General features: G+C 34.8%; 4 protein-coding genes across 5 annotated transcripts; 2 read left to right on the plus strand and 2 right to left on the minus strand.

Annotated features, from left to right (window-relative positions):
* Window positions 1-1431: 1431 nt before the first annotated feature.
* On the minus strand, window positions 1432-5332 carry LOC107843891 (inosine-5'-monophosphate dehydrogenase 2). The gene is made up of 4 exons (XM_016688304.2): window positions 3988-5332; window positions 3105-3284; window positions 1740-1997; window positions 1432-1612 (listed from the first exon to the last, which is right to left on the minus strand). The coding sequence occupies exons 1-4, from the start codon at window positions 4972-4974 to the stop codon at window positions 1541-1543; spliced, it is 1497 nt and encodes a 498-aa protein (XP_016543790.2). The 5' UTR covers window positions 4975-5332; the 3' UTR covers window positions 1432-1540.
* Window positions 5333-9573: 4241 nt separating this feature from the next.
* LOC107843893 (beta-glucuronosyltransferase GlcAT14A) lies at window positions 9574-14198 on the plus strand. Its single transcript, XM_016688306.2, has 4 exons — window positions 9574-10305; window positions 10934-11009; window positions 11235-11350; window positions 13469-14198. Exons 1-4 carry the CDS (start codon window positions 9813-9815, stop codon window positions 13981-13983), a joined length of 1200 nt encoding a protein of 399 aa, XP_016543792.1. The 5' UTR covers window positions 9574-9812; the 3' UTR covers window positions 13984-14198.
* A 973-nt stretch (window positions 14199-15171) lies between these two features.
* LOC107843894 (lycopene beta cyclase, chloroplastic) lies at window positions 15172-17784 on the minus strand. The gene has a single exon (XM_016688307.2). It carries the CDS (start codon window positions 17287-17289, stop codon window positions 15619-15621), a length of 1671 nt encoding a protein of 556 aa, XP_016543793.2. The 5' UTR covers window positions 17290-17784; the 3' UTR covers window positions 15172-15618.
* Window positions 17785-20984: 3200 nt separating this feature from the next.
* LOC107845168 lies at window positions 20985-22713 on the plus strand. Of its 2 annotated transcripts, none has more exons than XR_001666735.2 (3): window positions 20985-22067; window positions 22294-22359; window positions 22531-22713. XR_001666735.2 is itself a non-coding variant. In XM_016689420.2 (3 exons), exons 1-2 carry the CDS (start codon window positions 21379-21381, stop codon window positions 22315-22317), a joined length of 708 nt encoding a protein of 235 aa, XP_016544906.1. In that variant the 5' UTR covers window positions 21004-21378; the 3' UTR covers window positions 22318-22359; window positions 22531-22713. The 2 variants fall into 2 exon arrangements, 1 of the variants encoding a protein (XP_016544906.1); XM_016689420.2 differs by having other exon boundaries at window positions 21004-22067; window positions 22299-22359.
* The last annotated feature ends 364 nt before the right edge of the window (window positions 22714-23077 follow it).

The raw sequence follows: 23077 nt of genomic DNA on the forward strand, positions 1-23077 counted from the left end.
TATTTTTAAATTTTTAAAAATATTTTAAATTATTTTTAAATTTTTAAAAATATTTTTAAATTTAAAAAGATGGAGGGAATAAAAGGACCCTTTTTAAATTTTTTTAAAATTTTAATATTATTTTTATTTTTTTAATTATTTTAATATAAAATTGGTCAAAAATTGACCTCCAGTCGCACCCCAGACGAGTGACTACACTCTCTTTGTCCTAGTCACCATTTTAATGCCACATAGGCAAGGTCAACGGTCAAAGGGTGCAAAATATTGTTTTTTGATGGGTTCAAGGGTCCAGATGACAAACATGTAAGTAAAAGTGTCCAACTTACAAAACCGACATAGTAGAGGGGTCCAGTAGATCATTTTGTCTTAAGTTTATGCAAATTGACATTGGAAAAAGAAACAGTAACAAGTAAGAATAAACAGAGGGATTAATAAATATATTAAATTGTAAAAGATAAATTATTATATTTACATTATATGTATAAAAATTTTCAAAATAACACAATGTTAAATTTTGATTGTTCAAGAAATTTAGGTTTTGATAATTTTGCAATATTGAAAGTGAAAAAATTGCTCACAAAAATAAGCCCAAAAAAGGATCAAATTTTCGTACATGAATTGGGTTTTGAAGTGCATGAATTATAGATCATTTTAATTATAACTTCTTTTCTTATCATATACTTTAGGATACTTTAATTTTTGAATATATATTTTTCTCTTGTCATATATTTTAGAGCTTTTTAATTTTAAATATTATAAAAAAAAAAAAGAGAAAATAATAAATGACAATTTTGTTTGATTATTAGATACATAATACATTGACAGTATTTTTTCTACCTAATATTGGTTCAATCCACTAACTGAACCTTCAACCATTTATTTCGGATTCGCGCCAGTTAGGAAAGCATTTTCCAATCCAACTTATGAGTTAAATTATATTTATAGTTAAAAGTACGCTTTTGGACACGTGTAGGATTTGAGAAAGGTAAAATATACACAGACCTTGAGATTGGTTTCACAGCACACGCGTAGGATTTGAGAAAGGTAAAATATACAGAGGCCTTGAGGTTGGTTTCGCATCACGTTTTTGGACACGCATAGGATTTAAGAAAGATAAAATATACGCAGACCTTACCCATACCTTGTAGAGGTAGAGAGGTTGTTTTCGAAAGGAGTGCTCCTTAGCTTAAGGGGAGTTCCTTCTTGAGAAAGATGGAATATCACGCAAAAGCTAATAGCAGCATAACGAGGTTTGTCTTTAAGAGGGTACCCCTTAGGGTCGATCAAAACCTTTGAAGCTTGTGAGAATAGTCGTCACAGTCTGAGTTCCTACATTCAACGAGATTTTCTTAGCTCGTCAAACTCTCTCTCTCCTTTCCTAAGGCTAAATCCCAATATTTTGGACAGAGAGAGAATTTTGTGTGATACATGTAGAGCCCCCAAGATTTGACCTGAAATTTATAGTTTAAAGGTTTAACACCAAGAAACTTGGCTTGCATCAAGTAATAATTGCTTACATTACTCTACAATAACAACTAAATCAGAAGTATTTCTTCTCATAACCGACGAGACCATGAACCCCTCCTTCGACTTGTGCTGCTCCTGTTCGAACCTGAAGAACCCGAAAGAGAGTTAAAGTTAGATTTCGAATACCTGGAATAGAAAAGCACAAACTTGCATGATGCAACAATGTAACAATGGCTGAGGAAGAAGATACAAACACACAACAAGAGACGAACCTCGAGCCTCAATGTGCCTGATCTTAAGAGCTCATGAGCAGACTGCATGGAGGAAGCACCTAGATCCTGGAATCCTTGTTTTACAGCTTGTATTGTATAAGGAACGAACTTCAGAACAGAACCCTTATCGGCAACTGAACCAACAACACCCTGAGCAATCTTTAGTTTAGCCGTATCACCCAAGTATCTTGCATCGCTCCCTTTTGTCATTGCTTCTAGGGATCCCATACCTCGATACTTCTTCACACGGAGACCATTCTTCATTGCCAAAAAAGTGACAAAAGTTAACAGCAGCACAAGGCAAATTTGAGTAGAATACACTTGCAAATATGAACGTTGCAAATATGAACAGAATAACCAAGGTTCATTGAGTCTCACACTACAACAATTTGCAATCAAGCCGCTTTGAAGATGAGATAATCAAACTTCTCTCAGAAAACCAGATATACTACACCCCCAAATAGTCAAATATACTATATATTTAAAATATGGCAAATTACTCACAATGATAGTCAATCAAGTTAGTTAGAAACTAAATCATTGCTTCTGACCAACTGACATTTCATGCCAACTTTGAGGGACTACATATTTGGCCTTTAACACAATTAAGTGAAAAACCAAACACGTTATCTGATATTCGTAGTTGATATATTTCATCCAATTTCAAGATGAGAAGTATTCCCTGATAATAAAGTTAATACACAAACTCCAAATAATGTTGTGGTGTTTCCTATCCTTAAAAGGTAAAAGTAAAGAGAATGGAGAAGAGTGCTATCTTAAGAACCATCAAAAACCATTTCTTAGTTTCGTATTCTATCTTCATCCTTCAACATCTAACTGCTTCCCAAGTACTGGTTTCATTTTGAGTTACGACAAAAAGTTATTGTAAAAATAAACCACAAACAATGATTTAAATGCTTCAAGTTTTTTGTTTCTCAGTCTTGATATGTATTGTTGATTTAACTTTTCAATACATAATTTAGGTGATAATGCCCCGAGTTTAGATCCCTCCTACAGAAAATTTTCAATCAAAGGAAGTTGGATAGGCAACAATAGGGCGTAGGTTGGGACCCAGAAGATCGTCAGGAGGGAAGACAATATACCAGGCACAGCCAGCAAAAGAAATGGATGAAAAAGACAGCCATATAGCCGCCCAAAAAAAGGACAAATAACTATGTTCTAAAGAGCAACTTCCCATGAGCCAAGTCAAATTGCATGCCAGATATTTACTGAAAATGGAGACGAAATGTGCCAGGCAATACAATGTCAAATAAGGTTTTCTGCATACAGCTAAAGCAACCGTAGATGTATCCTGGAACGAACCTCTGCAGGGAGAGTATAAAAACATTGAGAATCCTGTCGTACCTTATATTCATATGTGCCAGGAGCTTCATTGCTTCCAGCTAAGAAGCTTCCCATCATGACAGTTGATGCACCAAGCGACAACGCCTTCACGATATGGCCAGAATTAGAAATTCCACCATCAGCAATGACGGGGATACCATGCTGCTCGGCAATTGATGACACCTTGTAGACAGCAGTCGCCTACAAAAATTGACAAAGAACATAAGTTTCAGGGATAATTTTACCTATCAAAATAAGTGAAACAGATGACGAGAGAAAGCAAGTATAGATTTAGTTGTCCAGCCAGCATGTTCCATGGATGCTTTCATACTTCGTTCCTTCTCAATCGTTTTACTTAAACTCATGTCTGTATGATAATGACTCTGTTTGTATCATACAAAGAGAAAAATTAACTAACTAAATCAACTTCAATGAACAACAACATACCGAGTAATCCCATTCTGGGGAGGGTAAAGTGTAAATAAACATTACCACTACCTATTGGAGGTAGAGAGGTTGTTCCCAAAAGACCCTCAGCTCACATAACGCACATCAAAGCAGTTAAAAAAGAAAATTACAGAAGTAAAGCGAGTATAGCAAATACTTCCTCCGTTACAATTTTGTTAGTCTTACTACTTTTTCAGTTTGTTTCAAAAAGAACGCATCTTTCTCTTTTTGGCAACTCTTTAATTCTATTTCTTCACATGATATGTTTAAAACCACAAGATCAAGGGACATTTTGGTACATTCTTTCTTACTTTTCTAAACTAAAGTGTAAGTCAAAACTAGACAAACAAATCAAAACGAAGGGAGTAATAGCGAAAGCATAACATAACATTCAGACTATAGTCAACGGGACAAAATCAAGCTCCATCAATAACAAGTTAACGAAGAGATAATTCACCTGTCCACGACCGACAGCACAAACTTCTTGAGTAGTACAAATGGACCCTGATCCCATCCCGACCCTCAATCCATCAACATCCTGCTTAATCAAATTCGCAGCTTGATACTTCGTAACTACATTCCCACCAATCACATCCAAATTAGGATAAGTACGTTTCACATACTTGATCATATTAATCTGATACTCCGAATTCCCTTGTGAGCTATCAATCACAAGCACGTTAATCCCCGCTTTCACCAAATGCTCCAACCTCTCTTTATCCGATTCCCTCGTCCCTACAGCTGCCCCTACCAAAAACTTCCCGTCTTTCCCTAAAGACGGTAAACCTAATTTAGGAAGCGAATTCATTCTCTCCACATCATCAGCCGTAACCAAATTAACCACTTGTTCATCCTCGTTCACCAACGGTACAAACTTCAGTTTTTTAGATGCTATACAGCCCGCTACATCCTTAAAATTATAGCTCGAAGGCAGAGTCTCCGGATTAACCTCCATGTAAGCCGAAACCCTACCTTCCTTCTCACTATCACTCAACCTCTCCCAATCAGACTTGGTCACGATTCCCAATAGCGAAGAATCGTTCCTCCCAGTTTCGGTAACAAAAATAGTTTGAGATTTGCCAAATTCATCACCACAGTGAATGGATTCTGAAGGACTAACAAAAATCAATTCAGATACAAAAGGAAATTGATGCGCCTTAGCAAAACGAACAACATCAACTTGTTGATCAATGGTATTGTTATAATGAACAATACCTATACCACCTAGAGCTGCCATAGCAACAGCCATTGAAGTTTCCGTTACGGTGTCCATAGGTGAAGCAACACAAGGTATCGAAAGGTCGATATTCCGGCTGAGCTTGGTTGAAAGGTTGACGGCGTCGGTAGGGAAGTCGATGAAGCCAGGGAGGAAGATGACGTCATCGTATGTGTAGGAGTAGCCTTGGTTGAAGAGCTTCTCAGCTGAAAATCCGTCGTCGAACATGGCGGCGGCGATGACGGCGGCTAGGGTTTGGGGTTTTGGATATCAACTGAGTTTCTCAGGTGAATTGAAAATGAGTCTCAGGGTAGTAAAGGAGCTACCATAATTGTTAGAGTTTTAAATAATAAAAATATTTATTATTTGTTTTTTTTAAAAAAATAATAATAATAATTTAAAATTTTGAATTACTAGGTATATTTAATTTATTTTTTTATGTGTAATTTTCAAATGTATATTTAAAGTATTTGTATATGAAAATTATAGTCAAAATTAAATATTAAAATCATTATATTTTGAGCTAATTCACATAAATTAAGACAAAAAAAAAAAAAAAATACATTTGTGTTCTCAATAAGTTTTCAACATTTAATCAAGTTTATTAAAATATATATGTAATTTCAATCAAGTGATGAACAGGGCCGAAACTACACGTGTTTCAGCGGTTCATTCGAACCCTTCGATGAAAAATTATACTATTTTTACACGATTATATATATTATTTATTCATATATAGTAGAGGTTGAACCTTTTCGACTGATTCATATATTTACTTTTAAAGCTGCTCAATTAAAATTCTGACTCCGTCACTAGTGATGAAAAATACAATTAATTCTAAAATTTAAGAAAGTTTAATTTTTTAAACTTTCCCACCCATTAGTGGGATTTGTCATGCATCATTTTAAGAAGTGGAATCATGAGTCATGATGACTCACTATCAAAGAAAACAAAAAATATATTTGATGAGCTTATAATAGTACATTGGAGGTATTATTATAAGAGAATGATTAAGGTACAGAGGGAATATCTTAACTAGTTATTATTTAGATTTAATTGTTATTCAAATTTAAACGTCTGAATCTCAATAAAAATGAATACATTTTTTCAGCTTCTGGTTACTTTTGGAAGTATACATCAACTCTACCGAAGCCATTCACTTATTACTCTATGTCAATCAATGACACCTACATTAATATTACTTTCTTCGCCCAACAATACTTGTCAACTAGACTAAAAATAGATTTTCAGCAATACGTGTTCAGTTTGAAAAATCAATGGATAATTTATCCTTTTCTATTTATTTTACCTTTATTACTCTCTCCGTCTCAAATTTCCTAATTTAATTTTTTATTTTACTTGTCTTTTTTCCTTAATTAAGAGACAATTTTTTTTCTATGTTTTACCCTTTACATTAATTACTTTTTCTTCAAATTAAAATGTAAACATTATTTAATAGGGGTACAATGGTAAACTAGGCATGTTATTAATTATTTTTCTTAATCAATATGTCATCTTAATTTGGGACGAAGGGAGTATTAAATATTATTAATCACTCAATGTATTTCGTAAAACATTAAATTTATTAAGTGATATAATATTATTTATTATTTCTCAATCTCTATGTCTAGCTAATGGTGGACGATTCTGTGTTAAATAGACATTTTAAGTTTATTATTTAATTAAATGGACCATAAGTTTTTTTATTTAGTGAGATGACTCATTTTTTCGACAGATCTATTATCTGTTCGACAGATCTATTTTCTGTCCGATAAATGAGAAAATAAAAATAGGTCATTTTGCTAATTACAAACTTGAAGAGGGTTAAATATTTTGCTAAATACAAACTTAAAAAGGTTTAATAACCAAATTTTCTCGAGAGATATTACTAAATGCGTAAGAGTATTGCTTTTAGACTCACCTTATAGGTGTCATAACTTTCTTTTTTAATAAGTGATTGCCTAGAGACCTTAGAGAACGATCTTGGTTATTGATGAGAAAAAGAATTCCTATTGAATTTGCTTTATCCCTCGCAATAATTGTTGATTCAATATTAATTTCGTATTTGAGTTGGAAGACTCTCCCTACATCTATCCATCACTATTTGTTTTGACAATACTTGAAGCAAACAAAATTGAAACTTATTTTGTTATTATGCCTAACAAGACTTTTGTTAGCAGTAATATTCTCTAATGATGCATTCAACAACAACAATATTAATAAATGTAGTGAAATTTCACGAATAAAATCAATAATGATACAAAATATTAAATAAATAAAGCTTTTACTGTTATTAATTTTTTTTTAAAAAAAGTAGGCTCGTGAATAGCAACGGAACAAGGTAGACAATGGGGAAACTTGGAAGCTATAATTAATAGATTTCATCTTATGATTTCAGATCATAAAATGAAATCACACATTCAAACGAACGTCTATTTAAAGGATGTTTGACTAAACTCTTGAAAGTCACATGTATTTTTCTTAAATTACCTAATTATATTTTATCAAGATTTTTCAGAAACAATGAATACATTTTGAGAAGTAAAAAAAATAAAAAATATCCATAAAATTTGCAATCCAATAACTTAACAAGAAAAAAAAAAATAGAGGATGAAGTAGAAGTAGGAGAAAGTGATTGATTTTAAAACAATATTAGGTGGGAAATTTGGTCAATTAATCCTTAAAGAATCATTAACAAAAGTGACTTAATACCAAAACCCATTGAAGAAAAAAGTGACAAGTGGAGTTCTCTTCACTTCATTTTCTCCACACTTCACTTCTAAGAAAGGAACAAACCAACCAAATATCTCATCTACACTCTTCCTTTCCCTTTTGCTATTATTCTCCATTGAAATTGTGAAAATGCTTTGTATTCACCTTCAATTATACACGAAATTATTGAGACACATTCAAACTTTAGTAGGAACCTACTATTCCTGAACTAATTAAAATTATATTTTTGATAATCTTAGTGCCTACGTGACGCATCAGTGAATCAACACACTGAAGGTCCACGTCGGCACACATATATGTCACGTATACTAAGGTTGCCAAAAATACGATTTTAATTAGTTTAGGGGTAATACAACCCTCATAAAGTTCGAATGTGTCTTAGAAATTTCGCGTATAGTTTAGGGTGGAAACAGAACATTTTCTCCTAAAAAGTTAAAGTTTATGAATTCTGAATTATCATACCAATCTTAAGTTTTAATAATTAAATTATAAACTTAATTTTTAAATAGAGAAAAGACATCTCCCCCCCCCCCCAAACTTGTCGCCACAACTCACTTTAGCACTTAAACTTAATTTTCGTTTATTTACCTCCTTAACATCTTTAAAGTGAATTATTTTTACCCTCAAAATTGAATACCACTCTCACGATGGAGAGTGCGCTACTCACGCGCCACGTTATTGCCAAATCAGTGCCATATCATTTACCACATAAGTTTTTTTTTTTTTTCAATAATCCCACACACTAACTTTTTATATATTTTATATATACTATTTATGTATATATATATATATATATATATATTTAAAAGAGTATATTTTTTATAAAAAAAATATATTTTATATAAATAAAATAGACCCCACCCCCCTTCCTTCCTCTTCTTCACAACCTCCACCCCCTTCGTTCTTTCATAACCCCCACCCTACCCCCACCCCAATTCCTTCTACTTCTTCATTAGACAGCAGCCCCCGTCCCTGTCCCCTCCCCTTCCTCCTCATCCTCCTTTTTCTTCACATAAAAACACCACTTTTTCGATTTCCTTCATTATTATCACAAGCTTTTTTAATGATTTTTTTTTTTTCATCAAATACAAAATTAACTTGAATTAGTTTGAGCAAATCCATCAATCAACTAAATACAAGTACATGATGACAAAAAAACATCAATACACAAAATCTCAAATCTAAATTCTTTCACATTAACCAAATCTCAAAATTCCAAAACTTCTAATTTTTCAATTTCTTACTCAAAAATGTCTACAGAAATGAAATAAACCGTTTGAAATTCAAAAATTACATAAATGATATTCGCATGACATGAAATTCTTGGCCAAGAATCAAATTTGTTCATCAAACTTGAACCCTTTTTGATTGTCAAAAAATAAAATTTTGAATTAATTAGGACTTGATATGAAGGGAATTACGAAGAACCGGGGTGGGAGTATGAAAAAGATGAAGAAATGAAGTGTTGGGGGTGGGGTGAGGGTGGGCGTGGGGTGGGAAAGGGGAGTGATGAAGAAGATGAAGACATTTTTCTTTTAATATATATATATATATATATGTATATAGATATGTATGTATGTATGTATGTATAATAATAATAATAATAATAATAATAATAATAATAATAATAATAATAGCAATAAAGTAGTCTTTTTTTTAAAAATAAAAATTCACTCGCTCTTTTTTTTTTTTTTTTTTTTTTTCACGTCAGTTATAGGGGGGATTTAATTCATTTGAAAGTTGTTAAGGGGTAAATAGACGGAAATTAAGTTTAAGTGCTAAAGTAAGTTGTGACGATAAGTTCAGAAGAAAAAGATGTCTTTTCTCTTTTAAATATGTTTAATAATTTCTTAACACACATACGTTTTGAATCATTAATCAAACCAAACATACTATTCTCAAATTTCAAAAATATTTTTAATTTTTTAAAATTTTATATTGAATCAAACAACTCATGTAAATTGAAATTATTCTACCAACCTAACTTTAAAAGCCTACCTTATCCCCACCCCACTTCAAATCCACCGATTCTACGAGCGATTATACAATAAGGAGTTTATTTAATACACACAAAATAACAATCGAAGTTGTGGCAGAGGTCGTAGTGGCTTCGAGTTTCCTTGAGTTCTCAAAAAAAAAAAACTTCAAACTTTATCTTTGCCCCTGTCACCAACAGCTATTAATTACCCCATCCCCATCCCCCCAACCCAAATTACCCAATATTAGAGGCACCCATTACTTTGTGTCCTCCATATCTACCACAACAACAAACTTAAGCTTGTTCACTTCACAAACTTCCAAACTTTCTTCGTCTTTCACCTCAAATCTTGAAAATGGGCATCAAGATTTTCATGTTCTCTTTGATTATACTAACCTCACTTCTCCTCATCCTCATCTACATCCCCACCCAATTTTCCCACTCACCCATCACCATTTTCAAGCCAAAAAAAACATTCATAATCTCAAACACCACCAACACTTACCCTATAAAATTTGCTTACTTAATCTCAGCTTCAAAAGGAGATGTACCAAAGCTAAAAAGACTTCTTTTCTCACTATACCATCCTGCTAATTATTACTTAATCCACTTGGATTTAAATGCACCACAAAATGAACATCAAGAGATTTCAAGATTTGTGAGTGGGAATAATGTTTTTGGAGAAATTAATAATGTTTGGGTTGTTGGAAAACCAAATTTAGTTACATATAGAGGACCAACTATGCTTGCTAATACATTACATGCAATGTCTATGCTTTTGAAGATTGCTAAATGGGATTGGTTTATTAATCTTAGTGCCACTGATTATCCTTTAGTTACTCAAGATGGTATGGTGAGTGCCTCTTTTTTTTTTTTTGACAAGAAATTATAATTTTTTTTAGTGAAAATGGTAATTTATAAAATCTAAAGTTCACTTAGCCAATCAATGTTATTTTTTTTTAAAAAAAATTGCAATTTTTTAAAGTATTTTTTAAGTGAAAATGGTAAGTTATAGACTCTAAACTTCACTTGAGCCAATCAACTAAGATTTTTTATGATTTTTTTTTCTCGTACATTGTTAATATTGTTATTTTTCTTTTGAGGGGTTTAAGTGGTAAAAAAGGATTGTATTTATATATCTTCAAATTTTCTGTTTTTTTTTTTTGTGAAGAAAATATTGTTTTATCATTCTTCATTTGGTTTTTGAGAGATAAATTAAAGTGATTAATCCTTTACTTTTTTTTTTAATTAAAAGGTAAGAATTGTTTATGTAATGATAATTCTTGATTCTTTGAGTTTTTTTTTTCAGAAGAAAAAAAGGAATTTCCTTGATTCCTTCACATTTAATTTTCTCAAAATTTGGTGAAGAAAAATACTTTACTTTAGTTTGTTTTATTTTATACAAAATCTATGAATTCCTTCAAAAATTATTTTTTTCCAAAATATTTTAACTCTCTTTTTTTTTATTGGTTTCAGATCTGATCCATGCCTTCTCTGATTTACCAAGGAATCTAAACTTTGTTCAACACACTAGCCATATGGGTTGGAAATTGTAAGTCCTTTTTTGTCAAATGAAAATTACAAATTTTAAAGAGATAAAGCATCTAGTACTCGAAAACTATGGCCAAATTTGCTACGACACATGTCAACTTTACGGGAGTTCTATTACCCCTCAACTCTATTTTAGTGGATTTTTGTTCGTTAAATCATTTTAAATTGTTTATTTATGATATTCCATGGTACTTATCAATGAAAAAAAATTCTTAATTTATTTTAGGAATAAGAGAGGAAAGCCAATTATAATAGATCCAGGTCTTTACACACTAAACAAATCAGAGATTTGGTGGGTTATCAAGCAAAGAAGTCTTCCAACTGCTTTCAAGTTATATACAGGTTATTATTTTATTACCTTATCTTCATTTAATATTTTTTATTCATTATTTGTGGCTCCAAAAATTCTAAGAGATTACTTTATAATATAAAGTACAAAAAATGAAAGACCTTACATGTGAGATGTGACTCCTCAAGATAGCAAAAGACCACAAAAAAAAAGTGACTAAAGAACTTTTACTTTTATTGCTTGCTTTTTGTTTTTTTTTGGGTTTCCCAATCTGTTGTGTGGTACTCGTATTGGAGTCCAACTAATTTGGATTTCGGGTATGGCCTCCTTCGAGGATAGCGCTCCCAACAGAGTTTTCTCTATGTCCAGGGTTGAACCCTCGACCTCTGGTTAAGGGTGGAGCAGCGCTATCCACTGCACCACAGCCCATGTTGGTACTTTTATTGCTTGCTTGGTAAGGTTTCATTTAACTAATATCACCTAGAAAAATATGTTAGGTTTGCTTGTATACTTCAAAAATATTGTTGCACCCTCGTGTCGAATCGTTAAAATTTACATACATTTTGGGTCCCTCTAAAAATATTGTGGCATTTACACGAATCGGCTTCCTCCAATCTTGAATTGTGACACCCAAGATAATCATAAAATAAGTTATGTTGCTCGGACCTTCAAAAATTATTGTCACGCACACACCTCATATCAGATCCTCTTAAAATGCAAAGCTTTTGAAGGATCCGATACACACCTCTATTTTTTTTAAGTACCGGAGAGACAAATGAGTACCATTAGGCAAAAGCTGAGCAACACGTAACAATAAATGCATTAAAAGATTATGAAAAATAGTTTGAGCCAGAGTTGTTCGGACTCTCCAAAAATATTGCCGCACCCATGTTGGATCCTTCAAAAATACACTGTTTTTGGAGGATCCGACACACACCCGTAGATATTTTTGAAGAGGTCGAGCAACTTAGGTTTGAGCTACATTATCAAGAAAATGCAAATGTTAATGTCATTAGCCACACGCTTTGTACTTGGTTTAAGAGACATTTTGTTCAAGTAGGAATTTCTACATTGATTTGATGGCACCTTGATTGTGTTGTCTTTTGTATTTGTGTGTGTAATTGTACAGCAACAACGTATCGAGCGTAATCCCACAAGTGGGGTATGCAGAGGGTGGTGCGTAAGCAGACGTTACCCCTATCTTGATATAATTTATGTATATATAAGACTCAAAATTGTGTACATATTCAAGATTTGAGAAATTCCAATTTATTTTACTATGATCTTTATCTCATTTTTCATCTCTACTTCTATATATAGATGTGTATAATGAGATCCGCGTGACTGGATATGACAAGTATAAAGTGTTTAATTTATATATAATGACGATACAGAGAGTTTTTACAATCTTGGTGAATTTTAACTTGTTATATCAATAACTTATCTTATTTTCAAGATTACCTATCACTAGTGTCGGACCCAGGATTTAGGATTTAAGGGTCGTGGGTGCTTGGGAGGTTCAAACGCACATATTAACACCCAAAGCTTTAAGGTTCCACCTCGAAATCAAAGCGCCCAGCTATCTTCTTGGTTTCATGGGTGTTTTTTTTTCCCTATTTTATACCAATTATTGTACATTTCTTATATACTTGTATCTATTTTGTGTCGGGCTTAACAGTGCCGGAGCACCACATTTTTGAACCTAGGTCCGCCCCTGCCGATCACGCATTCTAATGATCTAAACTTCTTGTTATCTCACTGGTGATTTGATAGTGTAAAAGTTCTTTCACGCTTTCGTTATATATAATTTAAGCTCTAAACCACACCTGACATTTCCTGTCAGTTTCTTGATGAATTGGGCACGGACATGTGTGATTCTCTATTTTTCGACGTTATTGTGTCTAGTTTCATCACGTAAGTTTGTTAACAACTATTTGTTGCTATGGTTCTCTTCTCCATTGTTTTCAGTATGACGTCTCTATTACTCTATTTGCTTTACATACTTGAGTTTTGATTTGTTCTACTTGAGCCGAGGGTCTATCAGAAACAATTTCTTGACCTTTTTCTCAAGGTAGGAGAACACACTACTCTCCCGAGACCCCTACTTGTGGGATTATGCTGCTATGTTGTCAAAATTTGTTAAGAACTACTAACATGATATCTGTTTACAGGTTCAGCTTGGACAATATTGTCGAGATCCTTTGCTGAATACTGCATAATAGGCTGGGAAAACCTTCCAAGAACTCTACTTCTCTACTATGCAAATTTCGTGTCATCTCCGGAGGGTTATTTCCAAACAGTCATATGCAACTCCGATGAATACAAGAACACCACAGTGAACCATGATCTTCACTACATTACATGGGACATCCCCCCGAAACAACACCCGAGATCCCTAGGTCCGAAGGATTACAGAAGAATGGTCTTAAGCAACAGGCCATTCGCCCGGAAGTTCAAGAACAACAACCCTGTCCTTAACAAAATTGACCGCGATCTTCTCAGAAGACGAAACGGCCAGTACTTCTCAGCCGGAGGATGGTGCTCCAATGACGATGAACGAGGTTGTTTGAATCTACAGGGTGAGAAATATGGCGTTTTAAGGCCCGGAACGGGTGCCAAAAGGTTGAAAACTTTGTTGAAGAAATTAGTATCTGCACCACATTTTGGTAAGAGGCAGTGTAGATAAGATGGAAATGGAACTTACTTTTTGCTGGAAATATAGAAAAATATATTTTGTGGAAAACATACAAAATGTTAGGTCAATTCTTGATAATTGTCATAGTTCATGAGTTGGAATATTACATCAAGTGTGTAGGTCATTGTTGTCCAATTCAATATGATCTAAGATTAGAGGTGTTGTATCATTGCTACTATTATCATCATTACTACTACTATTTTTTATGTGTGATGTGTTGTTTTCTGCTCATTGCACAAGGGGCAAGAATTATGATGAAAGTGACTTCATGGCAATAATTTTCCCTCAACACCTAAGTTGTTCGGACTCTCCAAAAATGTGGTTGCACACCTGTCGGATCCTTAAAAAATGCACTACTTTTGAAGTATTCGACACGTATTCAATGGCATTTTTGAAGAGTCTGAGCAACATAACTCAACATTTTTGATTCTTGGATTGTTATGTTTAGGTGTGGGGGTGTGAGGGGTTCCCAATTGTACTTGCCACAGCTCAGCACTGAAGATTTTGAGCTTGTGTATCTTCACCATATTATATATGTACCATTTGTTTTTTGAAGTATTATTATATACACCTATCTAATATGGGCTGAAAAAAATTGTCGATCGAAATGAATCATTCTTCTTGTGTTTCTTCGCTCCCCACTTTGAAACTGACCCACGGCACAACGCCCGTGCCCATCGCTGTTCGTTCGAGAAATTCCTACCTCTCTATCTATCTCTGAGACGTTTGGATTATTCAAAACTCCATGGACATACAAAAGAGAAATGCTATCCCCACTCGCCCCAAGACAACTTTTACTTGTTCAAATAACAATTTATACTTGTTCAAATAACAATTTATAAGGTGAAGCAAGGTCAGGATCGACGAATCGCTTTATGATAAACCGATTCATTTTGCAAGTTCGTTATTACGGGTAGTTCCTACAAAGGATCAGACTAATGGCATATACAATACTTGAATTCTCGATCTAGATGCTACATAGTTGGTTCTCTTCCTTCAGAGACTACGAGTGTAATAAGAGCATCCGTCAAATGTATTTGACTATGACACTCTTGGTGTCTTGCTACGAACTAAAAGTTCTTCAAAGTAGACGCATTTGATGACGCAACATTGCAAAAATGAATTGAGGTGCATCCAAGCTGAACTGAACATCGTTTATAAAGAAAGGGAAATTAGATATCTTAAAGAAGTTATATATATATATATATATATATATATTTTTATCCATCCTTTGGATGTTTCAGTACATTCAACTCATGCTAGAACTGCAATTACACTAAACTTTCACAAACTTGCAAGTCACTTATGTATATAAACATGAACATACAGGCTTGTCTTCATACAGAGACACAACGAAAAGAAAAAGTTCCGCGTCACTTCATTCCATATCTCTGGTAATTTTAGAGATCGCTAAACATTCTGCCTGCGGGAACTCTTACATCACGGTCCTTGCTGCTCTAGCTAAACCAGTGTTCTCATCAGCAGACATTTTAGCAGTGTCTCCCTTGGTTAAGTCACTACGAGCTCGGTGAAAGGGGAAGAAAAGAGGATAAAAGAAAAATGGCAAACACAATAGTTACTATGGCAATTATATGTGATGTACAATTGAACAAGATCCCTGATAAGTCATTCAGCATCCCGTAACAAGTTGTTTATCATAGTTACCAGAGGAAGAGTTCCCTTTGTCATTATCTCTATTCGAGAAGTATTTGAAGCATGAGAGAAAAGGGACAGCCCGAAAAACATGAGTTCAGGAAGAAACAGCCGAGATGACAAGAAGCCATGCCAATAACGGGGTTCTAGATCAAAAAAGCCATCGAAAAACCTTCTTGTAGCGGATAAATCAAGCTTCAGAAGAATATCCATACCAAAGCAAAAGAATTCTCTTTGACGTCTCCTTTCTATGGGCCACAAATCTTTCCAAACAGATGTCGATAACTCATCACCTAGATGGTTTTTCTCGGAACCAAGGTACTGAATTATTGCATCAGCAACGACAGGAGCTGCAGCGAGGGTCCTTGCTACCATATAACCCGTTGAAGGATGAACCATACCAGCTGTACCACCAATTCCAACAACTCTCTGAGGTATTACAGGAAGGGGGCCTCCCATCGGAATTACACAACGCTCATCCTCTTCAATGCTCTTAACTTTTATACCCAAGTGATTCAAACGAGCCACCATTCGTTCCTGAATATCATCCATACGTAATCCAGGACGAGCTACAAGAGATGTTTCTTCAAGGAATATTCTGTTAGATGAAAATGGCATGGCATATAGAAAAGTTGGAACTTTTCTATTTCTCTCCTTCAGCTCTATACTATTATTAAGATGGGAATCTCGCCAATCCATGAAAAGCATCTTACTTGTATCGAAGGGGTGTTCCTCCACTTCCGCCAATATGCCATAAGCTACTTGATACCCAGGATTATATGGCTTATCATACTGAACAAGACATCTAGAGAAGCCAGTTGCATCAAGAACCACTTTTGCCTGAATAGTCACACCATCACTGCAAATCAGCATCGATTTAGCTTCCTCGTGAATCGCCTTAATAACCTTCGCTTGGTGGAATTTAACACCATTTAGTATGCATTTCTGCATCATTTTCGACTTCAGCTGTTTCCTATTAACCCTTCCATAAGGTCTATCAAGATTCTTAGTTCTATCATCATCGACATAAACAACAGCACCCGACCAAGTGGCATCAAGGCAATCCAACAAATCCATGGCCTCAAATTCATCCACCCAAACACCATAGTTATTAGGCCATATCAATTTCGGCGATGGATCAATTGAGCAAACCGATAGTCCAGCCTCCGAAACCTGCTGTGCAACAGCAAGCCCTGCAGGTCCACCGCCAACCACAGCTAAATCTACAACGACCCCTTTCGAAGGATCATACATAGGAAGCTCAAAATCAAGATTTTCCTTCTTTGTCTCAGGTACAAGGTCCAAAAGTGTACTACTACTAGCTTTAACACAAACCCCTCTTCCCCAATTTCCACCAACTTCCCTAAAACCAAACTTCTGAGGCTTTTCAGAGTTAAAGGTGCCACCTTTAACACAAACCCCTAAAGGGAAACCCGATGTACTAAAGCTCCCACTATACACAGGGTCCGGGGAACAGCCATACCACAAGGGTCTAACACAAACCCCTCTTCCCCAATTTCCACAAAAATTCCTAAAACCAAACTTCTGAGTCTTTACAGAGCTAAAGGTGCTACCTTTAACAGAAAATCCATAAAAGGGTTGCAAAAACTCAAGATTATTTGGGGTTTTAAACCATATATCCATATCTGTTACTGGTGAGAGGTGACACGTATCCCATATATTTAATCGAGGTGCATGAAAGCGGACCCAAACAGGTTATCAAAGAAAAGATTCTTGAAATTACAAACAGAATTTCAAGAAAGTTTCCTAATTTTCAATTCTAAACATCAAACTAGAACCAATATAATTTATCTAATAATCTAGAAAATGAAAAGGGTATTACATATTTTTCAAGATTTGCCATATAAGGGAAGTATTAAACTTGACAGAAGCTAATGGTTGAGTAAGTGCTCACCATGAAGACAACAAGGTTACATAAAAGAAATCCCCAATTCTTTTTGCTGCTATAAAAATTTACATCAAAAATCTGGTAGTGATAGAGAATATGCTTGTGGTGAACCTGACACTGCCAAACTATCTTTTTCAATTATTTATTGTTCAGCTCTAGAGAGTGGGGGACAAAGGCCAAACTCACATACCTAAAAAAAACAATGATTTATATATAAATTGATTGGTATGTGAAAAATTAGTAGTAGTAATATTTAAAGTTTTAAGTCAAAGATAAAATTAAAATTATGTTTGGATATGAAGATTTTTGTGGAAAATAGTATCTTTATTTTCATCAAGTGTTTTCAAAGTTTACAAGTATTATATACCATATGAATCATTATACTTTTATTTATAGTGTAATATAGAGGTATACAATGATATTAGCCGTGAAGCAACGAGGAAAGATCAAAAAGGAAAGGTTATAAAGATATTAGAGTTAATATCATACAGGTTGATAAATAGTGAATGATTTATATCTAAAAAATTAGACATTCACATATAATATATTTTATAATACATCAATAATTATTGCTTGTTCTATTAAATTATAAAGCACTCTTGATTGGTTAATTCAATAGGAAAAAGCTACTAGTAATTTAATAAATTAATTAATAGCATTTTGTTCCTAAGCTATTAGTAATTCGGATTTTTATTCTTATGATATTTTACTAAACATATTTAATCTTTAATTATTTAAAATATGCACTTTTGATTCATTAATTTACTTGTGAATAATCAAATTCTCAAAGTTATTGATCCTTTCACCATTTGGTTACCTTTTATGTTAGTTGCTGTATTATTGCTTCAAATTTGAGGATAATATACAACAGCAACAAACCCAATATATTCCCACAAAGTGAGGTCTGGGGAGGTTAAAACGTATGCATTCCATACCACTACTTCTGAGGAAGTAAAGAGACTATTTTCGATGGACCCTCGGCTCAAGATAGAGAATAATATTTCAAGGTCGTAATGAGACATGGAACAGGACGTATAGCATAACAGAGATAAGAGATAAGGAATAATAACCCTAAGTATCAGAGAAATAGGAAATAAGAGGAATACGAACAATACGGAATAGGGAAACAGAAAATGGATACCCATGTAATAGTAACATGCACTCACAGACCTAATACACCCACCACACCCAAACTCTCCTAACACCTAACCACACCCAAACTCTCCTAACACCTAGCCACAACCTCCACACCTTCCTGTCTAGGTCATGTCCTCAGTAATCTAAAGCAGTTTCATGTCATGCCTAATCACCTACCTCCAATATTTCTTTGGCCTACCTCTACTCCTCCTGAAGTCATCCAAAGCTAGCCTCTCACACTTCCTAACTAGGGCATTTGTGCCCCTCCTCATCACATGCCCAAACCATCTCAACCTTCTTTCTCGCATCTTGTCCTCCATCGAGGCCACTCCCACCTTCTCCCGGATAATTTCATTCCTAACTTTATCACCTCTAGTAAGGCCACACATCCAACGCAACATTCTCATTTCCGCCACCTTCAATCTTTGAATATGGGAGTTTTTGACTGGCCAACACTCCACTCCATACAGCATGGCCGGACGGACTGCCGCTCTGTAGAATTTACCTTTAAGCTTAAGGGGCACCTTCTTATCACACAACACTCCCGAGGTGAGCCTCCATTTCATCCAACCTGCTCCAATATGTTTAGTGATATCCTTATCAATCTCGTCATTTCCCTGAATCATAGACCCAGATACTTAAAACTATCTTTCTTACAAACATCGTGAGAATCCAACCTCTCCATCACACCGTCCTCCTGACTCGAGTCACTAAACTTGCATTCCAAATACTCCGTCTTGGACCTGCTCAACCTGAACGCTTTAGATTCAAGGGTTTGCCTCTAAACCTCCAATTTCTCATTCACCCCCCTTATCCCGCATCTCATCAATCAGGACTACATCATCCACAAATAACATACACTACAGCACCTCACCTTGAATACTTCGTGTCAACACGTCCATCACCAGCGCAAAAAGAAACGGGCTAAGAGTCAATCCCGACGCAAACCTGTCTCGATCGAAAAATGCCCTGAGTCTCCTCCCGCCGTCCTCGCCCGAGTCTTTCCTCCATCGTACATGTCCTTAATAGCTATGATGTACATCGCCGAAACTACTCTCACCTCTAAGCATCTCCAAAGAACCTCCCTAGGGACTTTAATTTGTCGTATGCCTTCTCCATACTTTATACATATAAAAAGGAACTAAAAGAAATATGTCTTACTTCTTCTGTTTATTTGTACCTTGCTCACGATGTTAATAAATAATGCTCAATAATACACGTTAAATTTAGAATTATATTTAATAATTAATTTATTATTTTGATCCATTTTATTGTTCCTATTAAATAAATTTGGTGTCTAAAGACTAATATACTTAACAAAGCATTAAATTTATTATATTTAAATAATGCACTAGTAAATTAAGTTACCTATATTTTTTTGAAGGTGTATTTTTAAATAAAAGACAAATAAAGATGGACAAAAATAATAAAATCATACTCTCTCCGTTTCATTAATAAATAGATAAGTCATTTCGAGACATAGTTTTAGTAATTAGGTAATCAAATATGAGATGGGTGGAGTAAATCATTAAGAATAAATAAAAATTTACCAATAACTTAAGAGATTAAATGTAATATTAATCCCTTTGAAAGTGAAATGGAAGAAATTCTTAAATACGTACCTTATACTACCATGAATAGAAAGACGTGTTATAAAAGGAACGAAAAAAAAAAAGAAGACGGTTCGGTTAAATGACATCTATACCCTTTATCATCAACCCGATTTACTCATACACCTAACCCACAAGAACCTGACCCTAATACTGACCCTAATAATACCAGCATAACTAATACATTCCCCTTAATATCTACATTATTAATACTAGCATAACTCTAATCAATAACAAACAACCATTGACGACCTAACCCACAAGAACCCTGGCCCTAACAACACTCGCATAACTAATACATCTCGTAGTAATATCCCCATTAGTAATACGTGCTTAACTCTAATCAGTAACCAAACGGCCATCGATCTAACCCCCCAAAACCCTATCCCTAATAATACATGCAAAACTAACACATATCGTATTAATATCTATATTAGTAATACGTGCATAACTCTAATCAGTAACAAACAACCATCAACCTAACCCACAAAAATCCTAACCCTAATAATACTTGCATAATTAATACATCTCGTATTAATATCTACATTATTAATACGTGCATAACTCTAATCAGTAACAAACAACGACCTAACCCACCAAAACCCTAACCCTAATAATATCGGCATAACTAATACATCTGCTATTAATATTGCATAATTATTAATACGTACATAACTTTAATCAGTAACACCAAGCCATCAACAGAAAAAGAAAGAACATGGATGAGGAGGAGAGGAGTGTGGTTTATCTATATGGTGAGAACAAAGAATACAATATGTGGTATCGATTGGTTGTTGATGATGGGACGACCAAAAACAAGGAGGAAAACCAACCAATTTCACCAGTTGCCCTTCTATCGTTTGCTGAGTATGGAATCAGAGGAGACTGGGGATGTTATGGATGACGACATCTACTGGGCTGGAGGAGCTATCGATGGCGAAGTTTGTAAGTGTCTGCCTAAGCATAACATTCATCATGACGACCCTACCTCTTGGGATAAATTAACTACCTTGAACATTCCCCGTCACACTCCCATCCTCGTTGCCACTGGTAGAAAGATATCTATCGTCTCTGGCTATGACCTCAACCCTGAACAGCACATGGCCGATGATAATTGGAAAAAATCTGGTGAAATTTACGACCTTGACGAAGAAACTTTCTTACCTCCCTTCTTCTGACATTGAAAAAATGGAATACCATTATCATCAGCATATTATTGAGGAGCAGGTGTTTTATTCCTTCGAAGAGGGTTCTATGCTGATTGCGGATACCTCTGCCGGTAGTGTGGTGGTCGAACACGGACACCCCTCCAAAGACAACTTCAGCTTTGTGGCTCTACAGAATCGACGTGGTCGTGTTCCACTGGGTCTCGAACGTTGTCTGTCCGCCGGTCGATCATTAGACACTGCTGTCGCTTGTACACGTCCAGTCTTACTCAATCGAACATTATATTACTTCACCTATGATCTTAGGCTTTACGGTTATGATTTGGATCTACATAAATGGTTCCGATCTAAATCCCTTCATCCTCAAATATACCCACTCAGGCACAATCATGGCTCGTACTTATCTGTTCTTACTCTTTTGCTTCCCCTGCCAAATCGAGATCTCTTGGCGCTTACTCGCAAGCAGCGTGAAGCCGGCTGTTTTACAATGGCCTCCCTCTCCGTGAACAAAAACTACACCTCTTTAGATGTCACCGTGAAGCACACTCAGCAATTTCGCACTGATTACCCTCTTTTCAGTCCCTTCGCTGGGAAGGCAATGTGAGTTGTACTCTTTTTCTTTTAATAGTTAAGCCCAGAAAGAGATGTTGAACATCCTTTTCATTACAGGATGTTGATCCTATTCTAAAGATAATTTCGACAGCCTTGGTAATGTCTAGAAACAACAAAAAGGAAACTAGTTGTGATTGAAGTTATCTCTCGCCTTTCTTCGTTGCATCATTTAGTTTGCTTCATTTCTGCTAATTAATGGTTTTTTCCACATTAGTGTAGGAGGTTGAACAATGCATGATGCCATGCAAGGATGAGTCAAATCTGCAACGGCGAGCTAATGGTGAGTAGTTGTTGGATTTTCATATTTTTGCTTCGTTCTGTCTGAAAGAATTCTCTCCCGCCTTTCTTCATGATAGGTTATATATAAACGAAATTAGAATTTATTGAAGTGTGTCCATATTCTTTATGTATATGGCGATATATCTCTGAAACTTTTCTTTTTGCATTGCAGGCATCTTGTTCAAATCGTTGAGCTGGTGTTGGCTCTTTAAGTTGATGGATGCAGCTACCTTCTTTAGTATATTAGTTTTATGCTTTAGCTTTGTGCAAATATGCTACAATGTTAAAAACCTTATTAGGTTGTCTTTTATATTGTTTGCCTAACTTACAAATTTTAAGTTTGCTGTTTTTCTTCTACATTTTTACTTCTCTGCATGCTTAGTATGAAGGAATCCATAAAATGTTTGTTATGTGGGAACTGTTTTTTCAATGAGAAAAGGTTAAAGAATTTCCCATATATTTTCTGGTGTTGGAAGTTAGTAAAAAAGATGTTTCATTTATCTTGGTAAGGAGAAAACTGATTTCTAACCATCTATTTAATAGAGAGAAGCATCCATTACCTCCAAATTATGATCAAAGTTGCTACGATACATTCCAACTTTACAAGGGTCTTATTACCCTGAACTCAATTTTAGCGTATTTTGATCACCTTTTTGTGCTGATGTGACACCTTTATTACATGAAAAATGGGGCCCACGTAAAGGTGTCACGCGTCAGCT

This window comes from Capsicum annuum, chromosome 10 (assembly GCF_002878395.1).
Source record: "Capsicum annuum cultivar UCD-10X-F1 chromosome 10, UCD10Xv1.1, whole genome shotgun sequence".
Lineage (NCBI taxonomy): Eukaryota > Viridiplantae > Streptophyta > Magnoliopsida > Solanales > Solanaceae > Capsicum > Capsicum annuum.